The 10,636-nt window shown below is 40.8% G+C and overlaps 1 protein-coding gene across 2 annotated transcripts; it reads right to left on the reverse strand.

Annotated features, from left to right (window-relative positions):
- Positions 1-5,607: 5,607 nt before the first annotated feature.
- npy8br (neuropeptide Y receptor Y8b) lies at positions 5,608-10,393 on the reverse strand. 2 transcript variants are annotated; one of them, XM_040155751.1, is made up of 3 exons: positions 10,292-10,393; positions 8,064-8,258; positions 5,608-7,894 (listed from the first exon to the last, which is right to left on the reverse strand). In XM_040155751.1, exon 3 carries the CDS (start codon positions 7,733-7,735, stop codon positions 6,632-6,634), a length of 1,104 nt encoding a protein of 367 aa, XP_040011685.1. In that variant the 5' UTR covers positions 7,736-7,894; positions 8,064-8,258; positions 10,292-10,393; the 3' UTR covers positions 5,608-6,631. The 2 variants fall into 2 exon arrangements, with proteins under 2 accessions (XP_040011685.1, XP_040011686.1); XM_040155752.1 differs by lacking the exon at positions 8,064-8,258.
- Between the last annotated feature and the right edge of the window lie 243 nt (positions 10,394-10,636).

Consider the following 10,636-nt stretch of genomic DNA (forward strand, 5'->3'; position numbering starts at 1 on the left):
AGCATGTGCCAAAAGTGGCCAGCAGCTTGTTAAATTCTGCTATAATGATCCAGCATGATTGTCAACTTTTCTTGGAAGTATTTAAGTAGATAAAATGAGCTCCACCTAAACCAGATCAGTAATGACAAACTAGTAATGTGATATGATGTATAATAATACAATAATATATCAGCCACAGGGCTATTTTTTTTTTTTTTTTTTGTAGAATGAACATTTTTACTTTTGATACTTTAATTACATTTTGCTGATAATGCTTCTGTACTTTTACCTACATAAGATTTTGAGCAATGGACCTTCAGTTGTGGTAAAGGGCACTTCCAGTCCTCGGTCAGAGGTTACATCTGAGGTCAAAGAGTTGTCACACTCCTTGTCTTTGGGGTTTGTTGTGTGTTGTTTGTTTGTCTGTGGTTTTTTTTATATTGGTTTATGGCTTTTTAAAATGTATGCATGGTTGTATGTAAATGTATGGTTGTATTTTTAAATGTATATGTATGAGTATGTGTGTATATAGATATGTGTAGTTTTATATGTAAACTCCTGTAGATATATTTATATTTGTATTAATGTAAATTCTGCTTATATTCATTTGTCAACTGTAAGCATGAATGTTAATAAACTCAAACTCAAACTTGTAATGGAGTACTTCTACATGAATGTATCGTTAGTTTTACTTGAATAAAATATCTGAATTTTTCTTCCACCACTGATCATGTCCAGCACCACCCAACAGGTATGAGTGTGTAGGTTACACGGATTTCTGAAAGGTAGGGAGAGGAAAAAAAAAAACAACAACCACCAGTCTGCTGTAGGAATTTAATAACCTGAACTTGGCCTTCTTTGGTCAAATTGACCCAGTCAGCAATAGATAAAAGACCTCAGCTTCTACGTAGGCCTTTAGCATGTGTACTTAGAGAAAACATGTTGTGTTCTTTACAGAACATAAGCCAAGAATATGGACTTTTATGCCAAAAAAGCTATTTCTTGATTACTTTTCTTTTAGCAAAACTTTAAACGTTGACCTGAACATCACATGCTGTAAGCTCTGGAGCTCAATGCCTAGCCACTAGAGGGCACTAGACACCAACAAGAAAGTGCATCCTTGAGGTTTCCACTCCATTGCTGTTTTAGTGCCTGTCTTATTGATAAAATAATCTGACAAGAAAATCCAAACTTTATAGAATCGAAACTATCTCTGTGACTGCTGCTGTGATTTTATCTACACTATTTTTCATAAGCCTGACAACACTGTAATTTATTTTAATTTACTGTATTGTGTTTGTCCACCATGAGGACATGTGTCTGAAGCCAGTTCATTGTATTATAGCAGCTCATTGTTTGCTTTGCTTCATTCACACACACTCCACAATCTCCTTTGGATTATAAAAGTGATTATTCGTGGATGGATAAGCGACATGATAATTATGTGAGCAGGCGACACGTGTGTGTTCGCCAATAAGGTATGGAATTTAAACAAAGTGAAAAACAAATCGAAATATCAGTCTGTAATATCCTGCTGACCAGCGTAAAGGGTGGCCATGCTCTTATCTTCAATGGAAAGTGTGTTTTTCAAAGTAGTTCAATCTGTCTGTCACTCAACCGTTATTCAGCAAACAGACACAGCAGAAAATCACGTCTGTGGGTTTCATCTTGTTGATGAGATTGCAGCTACTTTCATTGAGCATACACGCAACACCATATGGGTCAAGCATTGTCCTTTATTGGAAGTGATTTGATAAGAGATAAATATATGAAAGGTGATTGCACAGCAGGACAGAAAATATTTACTCAAGGTCAATATGAACAATAACTCTCAGTGCCTATCTACCCTCCATTTTAAAATCAAAGACATCATATTAGACACATTACTTGCAGCAAGAAACAGTATTTACATTCTTTAAAGATTGAAACATCAAAGCAGTGCTAACATGAGTTTTTAAAAAATACAGTTAGATGAGAGTAGCGGGGCTACTGCCAACAGCCGGTTATCTTAGCTTTGCATTAAGAAGAGAAACAGCTTGCTCTGTCAACAGGTAATCTTCAGGTAGTCTTTGGACAGAGACAGTGTATGTATATCAAACTCTCGGCAAGTAGGTGAGTAAGTTCATTTCTCAAAATATCGAACTCTTTTTTTCAATATTACTCTCTTTGTACGATAAGCCACTGCCAGTAGCTGCCTAGCTTAGCATACAGACTGGAAACAGGCAGAAATATCTAGACCTGGCTCTGTCCAAAGGAAACTAAATGAATCTAGCAGCACTTTTAAGGCTCACACACTATATAACACTTGTTTAAGCCATACAGAAACCTAAGTGTGTAAGTGACAGCTGTTATGCTGCTCTCCAGTTTTTAGGCTTAGCCGAGCTAAGCCATCTCTTGTCCCCAGCTATATATTTGCTGTACAGTTAACTATTCGCAAGAAAGCAAGTAGATGTATTTCCCAAAACGATTAACTATTCCTTTAACAGTGCCTTGCTTCCAAGTGTAAAATGGCTCTGGCACACCTAAATTGAATAGATAGATTTAAAAGCTTGAGAGACTTCTGGACCCAAGTGAAATAAAGAATAAAATCCTCATTAAGTTTTTAATTACACCAGTGCTTTTCCTTCTATGGCACGCTGCTCAGAAAAAAAATCCCTGTCACTTACCAGTGGCTGCTTACAATTACACCACGTTGACAAGCCAATGCAAGTCAAAATGAAAGTTACCTTATGTGTCATCAAGTATCCCCAGCAATAAATGTTATGTCTCACTTTCTTTTTTGTCCCTCTTTTCACATGGGATAACCATTTGAATGAGCTGGTTCCACTAAAACTGCTTCAGCCTGGCGTAGCCACTCTGTCAGTGTCTAATGAGAGGCCTTTAATAGCTTGAAGGAAACCCAACGAAACCCCTCAGGAAGCTGTAACCAGGCAACTAAAGCAAGCTTCGGTCTACCTCTTTTCTTCTAATCAAAGAAAATGGAAGGTCAGACACAAAGGCCAGGCTCTAAATTGTCAGGATAAGATTATAATGGTGAAAGAATTTCTTTTACCGCTATCTATCTATCTATCTATCTATCTATCTATCTATCTATCTATCTATCTATCTTATTTTACTTTTAAACACTGTACATACATGTAATTACAAAATCAATCCTTACGAAAAACTGGCCGACACCAGTCAGGGGGTTGCTATTCCAGACGGTCAAATCTGTTTGTGATGTGCAAGACAAAACTCTGTGTGTGTGTGTGTGTTGTGTGTGAGTGTGTGTGTGTGTGTGTGCATGTGTGTGTGTGTGTGTGTGTGTGTGTGTGTGTGTGTGTGTGTGTGTGTGTGTGTGTGTGTGTGTGTGTGTGTGTTTGTGTGTGTGCTGTTATTTATATAGATGACACAGAAGAAACTGAGGCCCAGAAACATCTTCCAGTATACAACTGATATTTCTAGATTATTTCACGCAGGGCTGTTTTGTCACTAATTCAATCTGGAGGATTACGTGTGTGTAACCCAGGTCTGGGACATAAACGGACTGACACAACATTCATGCTGTTATGATATCCAAACTAATAAACAGGTAAAACCCGGAATAACCTGAAATAAATCCTCTCTGACAGATCTGATGAATCAGGAAGCGCCTGATGCAAGGCGGAACCATTAGGGCAATCCATTGGAAAGATAAAACAAGGAAATTATCGACTGAGCTCATCTATGTGTTTGACCCTTAAATGAGCTACCTGCCTGTTTCATTGCATCCTACAGATGTTAGTATTTATAATAACATGATTAGGATTCCAGAGACAATCTGACTTTGACCTTTTCATATGCCAAAACAAAAGGATTAGTTCCCTCTCACAAGGGACCAAAGGTGCACAAGGCCAATGACTTTGTCTGACATCACTGCATACAAGATTTTTAGCTGAAAACTCATTTTGTACTTCAGCATATCTGTATTGAGACACCTTATACAACTTCCTACGATCCCTCAGGCTAAATATGGGCCCTGTAAATTCACATTATACCGTAGATCCTGTATGTGGTGAATACTGTATACATCTTGTGCAGCCTCCACGAACTTTACAAGCGTTGGCTAGGGAGAAGGAATCACTCGTCGGGGGAAGGACTTTCTTTTACAAAGCGACAGAAAGCACTGAAATCTATTATGACTCTTAATATGGAAACAAGGCAACAAGGGCTGAATTATGCCCTATTCTTACAGGCAGGCAAAGTATCTGGCTGAAGATAATTTAAATGCTCAAAACAACAGCTTGAGGAAATCTCTGGCCAACTATGTAGCTCATGTTGTTCCTGTTATCTGCAGAGATTGCTCATATGAGAATCTCTCTAAATTAAAATGCAGAGAGCCAAGATGCTAATCTTTCTGGAACTGCCCCACTGACAAGGAGAGTCTGGCCCTGTGGAGTCATTAAGTGCTTGTCTCCAGCTGAGCTTAATTTCATAGCACATTAATGTGCCAATAACCCCTTAACAGTTACTTAGGTAACAACATACAACACCATCACTAGAGTTCCACGCATTTTCAAGTGTTGCTGGTGTCCGTCAACACCTCCCGCATCTTGGGTCCTTTATTCCAAACAAAATGAACGCTGCTACTACAGTCAGTGGTGTTTTAGAAGGAAAGAAAGGTGAGAGGAAGGGGGTATAAGAGAGGAGAGGGGATTGACAGCCTGTAAAGGTCAGATCGGGTCAAAGCAGCAGAAGCACACAGTCAATTATGCTGACAAGGACCTCTGAGAGCTCTCTTGTCCTTAGAAAACAGCTTGGCAGGTTTTGTGAGATATTGTCAGGAGTCCGAAACAGGTTCGTCTTTATGTAAGTTGTAAAAGCATCCTACACTTTATCAGACTAAAAGGCCCCAGACGAGAAAAAACCTTACCTTCTCCTTCCCGCCTAGATGATATGCTTCTTATTTAAGAAAGATAAAAGTAAAACTGTTAACATGCATGAATATTTAACCCAATTCCCATTGATCTCTCATACTGTTTTTCAGTATGCTGTTTAACATCTAAGGCACCAAACACAACACTGATTTATTCAACACTACAAGCACATCTAAAATGTGTTGTGATCTCAGACTTCCCCCTAAATAATGCACACACAGGCAGCACACTGAATTTGACCTCAGACAGAAACACATTTTTTTTGGATGTTTAGAAGTGGGGTTTTTATGTACCTCCCAAACTAAAACATTACCATGTAATGCAAGTGTTGATTAGCTTGTGTTTTAACACATCAGCGCTATAATCTCCGGGCAACACACTAACCACTGTTTCGAACTATTGACAGGGTGCAGTCTGCTCTCAATGTACCCTTCTGCCTTTAGTGGCAAACTTAGGACAAATAAATTACCGGTTAAAAGCTAAGAATGATGTAGATGAACTGAACTACAAGGTGACAACGAAAAATCAATTGTGGTTTAACACACAATCAGAAAGCAAGGAGGACATGAAGATTGCCAAAAAAAAAATGCAATACAAGAATTGAAGAACAAGTAGTCAAGATTGTGACTAATCAAAACCAAATATTACAACATATGCATTATAATTAAAAAAAATAATAAATGTTTTAATTCAGTTCAATACCACAAAGAGAAGTGACAACAGGTTTCCTAGGAGATATCTGCTATGCTACACAGTGCTCTTTATTGCCAACCACACCATAAACTATAACTGTGTCACATCTTTTACAGGGCATACATGTACTTAGTAAATTTATATACAGCAGAACAACCCTGCTCTGACAAAGTCCTTTACTGCTGTTTTTATTTTGTTTTATGGCACTTGATATATGGCTGTTGTATGGAACATTTAATGAGAAAAACCATTCCACACACACAGTATACTGGAATGCAGACCTCGGCAGACAGCAGAAATGTATATAGCTCTTGCCAAGGTTCTTTGTAAAAGACCATTACATCGTTTGTGGTGATTTTGGGTGATAAGAAATGCATTAAGATAATGCTAGTAAATCGGCTGAATGAATGCCTGGAGCCACATTCAATGCACTAATGTTTTCTCTTTCAGTTGTGTGATAAGCTACTCTGTCAATAATCACTAACATATCACAGTTCACAATCCCTTAGTATTTTCATCAATACTATTAACATAAAACAGAAAAAATGAAAAGAACAACCCCAAACCCTTAGTCCTTTCAGTACACTCTGGTCCCTCCATTGCTCTCATTTATAGTAGCTGAAAGTGTGAAAAGAAAACCCAGAACAGCTGATATTCCTTAAACATGACTTCTTCTAGATCCCAGTACTTGAGAAAGAAAACATGGCATTTGTAAACAGGATTAAATGCTTTCTTTTCATTTGTATGTGAACATGGGGAATGGACTATACAGACTACAGTGGCAAAAGTGCTCATGTAAAGTGTCTTCAGTTGAGGCCAACCTTTGCACCATCATTTTGTTATCTACTTCCTCTTGCATGTGAAGTCATACTGAATCGAGGGCACCATTCCATGCTATTGTCTTCAGTTTGCTCCACCTAGACTGCTATTGTGAGGTTTATAACTTCGTAAATGTAAAACCTTGCTTTTGCACGAAATGAAGCAAGAAAAGCTCTAAAGGATGAAACAATGAGGGCTGGAGAGGTCCCAGTGGTTTCTTTGTCTTTTACTAGAAAGGCTTGGATTTAAGTATTGATGCTGATAGATCCATTGCTCAAGATTGAACCCTTGGTGACCTCTGTGCTGACAGTGGAGAGCGGGACGCTCTCGTACCGCTCTGCGACCCCCCAGCAGCGACACCGCAACAGAGTGGACTTGAGGTGTTTCTGGAAATTGCTGTTCAGGAAACCATAGATGATGGGGTTGATGCAGGTGGAGGCCATGGCCGTGAGGTGGCAGAATGAGAAGATGACGTCATGGCTACAGGACGGGATGGCCTCATGGTTCCAGTCAAACACCGTGTTGAAGACATTGAGAGGGAGCCAGGAGAGGGTGAACGCCACCACTATGGACATTAACATGGCGTTGATCCTTGTGGAGCCCTTGTTTTTCTTTTGAGCGTTGTTCCTGCTGCGCTCCACCATCTCCTTCCTCCTCCTTAGGCGCAGGTAGATGTGCAGGTAGCAGACCGTGATGAGCATGAGAGGAAGGAAGTACTGGAAGACGAGCAAGGAGGTGGTGTAAGCTCGCCGTTCTTGAAGCGATGGCCACCGCTCCATACAAACAAGCTGATCACTGACTGGGAAAGGGATGCTCAGGTTCTGCAAAGGCAAGGTAAGTACGCTGTATGAGAAGAAAGGCACTGAGATTAGGCAGGCCACAATCCAGGTGACAGCCACGGCCAGGTAGGACTGGCCCACCACAGGCTTCCATCCAGTCGGGTGGACAATGAGCTGGTAGCGCTCCATGGCGATAAGGACGAGGGAAAAGATTGAAACAGTAACTGATATACACTGGATGAAGGGTGTGAGCTTACAGAGGGTGTCTCCTAGGATCCAGTGGTCCATCAGAGTGTAGATAATTGTTACTGGCAGGCAGACAATGCACACGAGGATGTCAGAACAAGAAAGGTTGACAATGAAGATGTTGGTGACGTTGCGCATCTCCTTGTGCCGTGTGATAACAAACACCAGGCAAGAGTTCCCAATGAGACCCACTGCCATAACTGTGCTGTAAGCAACAATGAGAAAAGTGGTTCCACTCACTGAGAGTGAGCAATCCTCTGTGAAATCCCATGGTATCTCTTTCCACAAGGCTTGGTTGTGATTGGTGTTGTGTTGCAGCTCCATGATGGTTTTCCTGGGCTCACTTGAAAGGCTGGGAACTATCTAAACTAATTTGTTGTGTCACACCTGCTGGTGTTACTTCAGGAATAATAGTTGCATTTTTTCACAGCTTGCCCTCATCCTTAATCTTTGGCAGTCTTTACAGCAGTCTTCATTTTCTGCCTGAAAAAAAAGAAAAAGAAATGAGTAACCTTAAACTTTAAAATTTCCAATCATGACAAGTTTGTTTTTAAAGTTATAAACTCTTGAGATATTTAAGGGGCCGGTTTATCAGTGTAAAATGTAGCTTCCATGAAAACTGCAATATGAAAAGAAAGCGAACCTCACTTACTGAAAAAAGCTCATTTCATCATTAGACTGTGACTTCTTTTAAATGAGGATGTCTGGCAGTAAGTGATTCTCTTGCCGCAGGATAGGATTTTAAATTCACAGCTCTCATGGATGTAATTCCAAAAGTGCCTTTTCGGTGCTGAGAAGTATTTATTGGTCAAGTTTCACCTTTGTACCCACTGGCGGTGGATTCCATCTTACAAAAACAGAGATTTATGAAAGGAATAATTAATGTTGGTATGCAGATATCATGAGGCTGTTGGTGGAACGCACATTTTCTGTCTCCTCGAATACATGCTATAAGAATAAATGATGTGCTGATGGCATATCATCAAGAAAACAGCGCAGATCCAGACTTTGTGGCATCACTATAATGGCATGCTGATTTAAATTTCCATCACAATAACGGTGATAATGGCTGCTCCTTCAGAGAAAAACATTCCCTTGCACTGTTCTCTCCCCTTTTGACAGCAGGAATATATTCTGTTTCTGTCCAGAGAGGAACAGACACCTCTCAATATCACAGAGAATTCACAATAGCTGCCCGGATTCTAAAGCACATGTGGTCCTTAAAATTTTCTAACAAATTAATGTACTGGAAAAAAGAAACACTATGTCATTACACCGGGACCAAGAACATCTTAACAGGGTGTGTGGATGTGTGCATACATGCATATACTATAAATGTGTCTGTGTGGGTGTGGGTGTGTGAACACGCAGCAGTGAAAACAGCACTGATTAACCAAGATGTTTTGCCCACGGCTCAGTTGCCCAGAAATTAGTTTTGCAACACAGCTATGCTAACATAATGAAAGCTACAGGATTTAGAGGATTTATCATTCTTAATTGACAACTCCTTTACAATGATAAATTCTGACGGATAGGAAATTAATTGCTTCTAGCTGTTTCTATTATGAGCAGTAATTTCATTACAATGTGCTGTTTCATCTGAGGTAATAACAAACCAAGCCAGAGTATTCATAAGAAAAGTAATCGTGTGTACATGGAGCTAAGTAAGGTGATACCACTTGAATTCCTCTGTGATACACAGTCTTCTCTTTTAGACATCTGGATAATTCATCCCATCGTGGTTGTCAACCTGACTAAAACCGCTAAAAACCAAGGCTGCAGCCTTGATGCTGATTATTTATGGCAGAAATTGGAGACTTAAAGCGATGCATTGCGTTGTGTTGTGTCTGATGTTACAGGACAGTGCAAGCAATAGAACAAGGAAATTTACCAAGGACATTATTAGTAATTAACATGAGACTTATTATAAATTATAGTGATCAACAGCAGATTACACATAAAGTAACAGCCTACAGAAACATTAAAAATACACAGTGTGAGAGAAACTGTGACGGTCCTGTAGAATCACCAGACAGAGACATTTGGGGAATTGTCTCAAAGTAGAGATTTTTGTAATCTGTAAGTAAGATTTTGAATCCGTCCCTAACATCAGCTCTGTTCAGTCACCTCACTAAATCCCTTTGCCACGAGACAAGAACAGCCACAAGTCCGGATTCGCTCATGCAAAAATAGTTAGAGACATCACGCACCGGTGGATGAAAAACACATGGAGGGATGCAACGTGTCAGAGTGGTTACTGTGAGCTTATGTTATGCTCGGCCCCTGCAGCTGTCCTATCCACTCTCCGTCCGCAGCTGTCTGTCTGCTCGCAGCGAGGTGGACTTTCTCAGCTCCGGACAGGTGGAGGGGGACACTCCTCTGTCCTCCAGGGTACCACCGTGCGTGCTCACAGCTCTCCCGTCCGGGAGGGAGACGCAGCACTCATTTCCACCTCACGGTCTGCTGAATGTACACGAAACAGCGCCACTTGCACTCTCAGCATCTCACACGGGGAGCAGCCTGGCGAGTGGCAAGTAAGAGGGACACCCTAAATCCCGTCAGACCAGCGTCTCTGGCCGGACACCATGGGGAATTCAAAATACCAGCGCGCGATAAGGTTATTAAAACTCACCATAGGCACGTTAAGAACATATAAAGAAATACTACACTTTAATATTGTTGTTATTGGAGCTTCATTGACGACCCTATAAGAAAATATAATTTCTTACTTTCAGGTAACCCGCCACCAAAGCCCCCACACACACACACACACACACACTCTCAGGCACACATACACACACACACAAACACATACACACACACACACACACAGTGCAATACCTATTTTAATAAGCCGTCAAATCAGCCATTGTTTCTTACCATAAAATTCTTTCCTCTGGGACTTGGAGCACTGCTTTGCATCAGGTGAGACACAACAGAGTTTCTGGTCGAGGAGAAGGTAGGAGGTGTTCTGGCAGGATCCCTGATAGGAGCCGAGATACCTCTTAAAGCGACCTTACGCCTCGGACTCAGGGAGGGATGTGATTGGGAGCATGTTACATAATAAAGTCTCCGTGGCTCGCGCGCGCACGCGGGGCGCGCGCACACACAGGGGCCGAATGGGGAAATTGAGTTAAATTTGCACTCATGGTCTGTTTCAACCACCTGAAGCCCGCTAATGTATGAGGGAGCGACATTGGATGTTTTATTTAGTATCCTGTAAAG

The sequence above is a fragment of the Xiphias gladius genome, chromosome 19 (genome assembly GCF_016859285.1).
Source record: "Xiphias gladius isolate SHS-SW01 ecotype Sanya breed wild chromosome 19, ASM1685928v1, whole genome shotgun sequence".
Lineage (NCBI taxonomy): Eukaryota > Metazoa > Chordata > Actinopteri > Istiophoriformes > Xiphiidae > Xiphias > Xiphias gladius.

Excerpts from the sequence above, each read along its gene's own strand:
- npy8br (XM_040155752.1), bottom strand. The coding sequence starts at position 7,735 with ATGGAGCTGCAACACAACACCAATCACAACCAAGCCTTGTGGAAAGAG.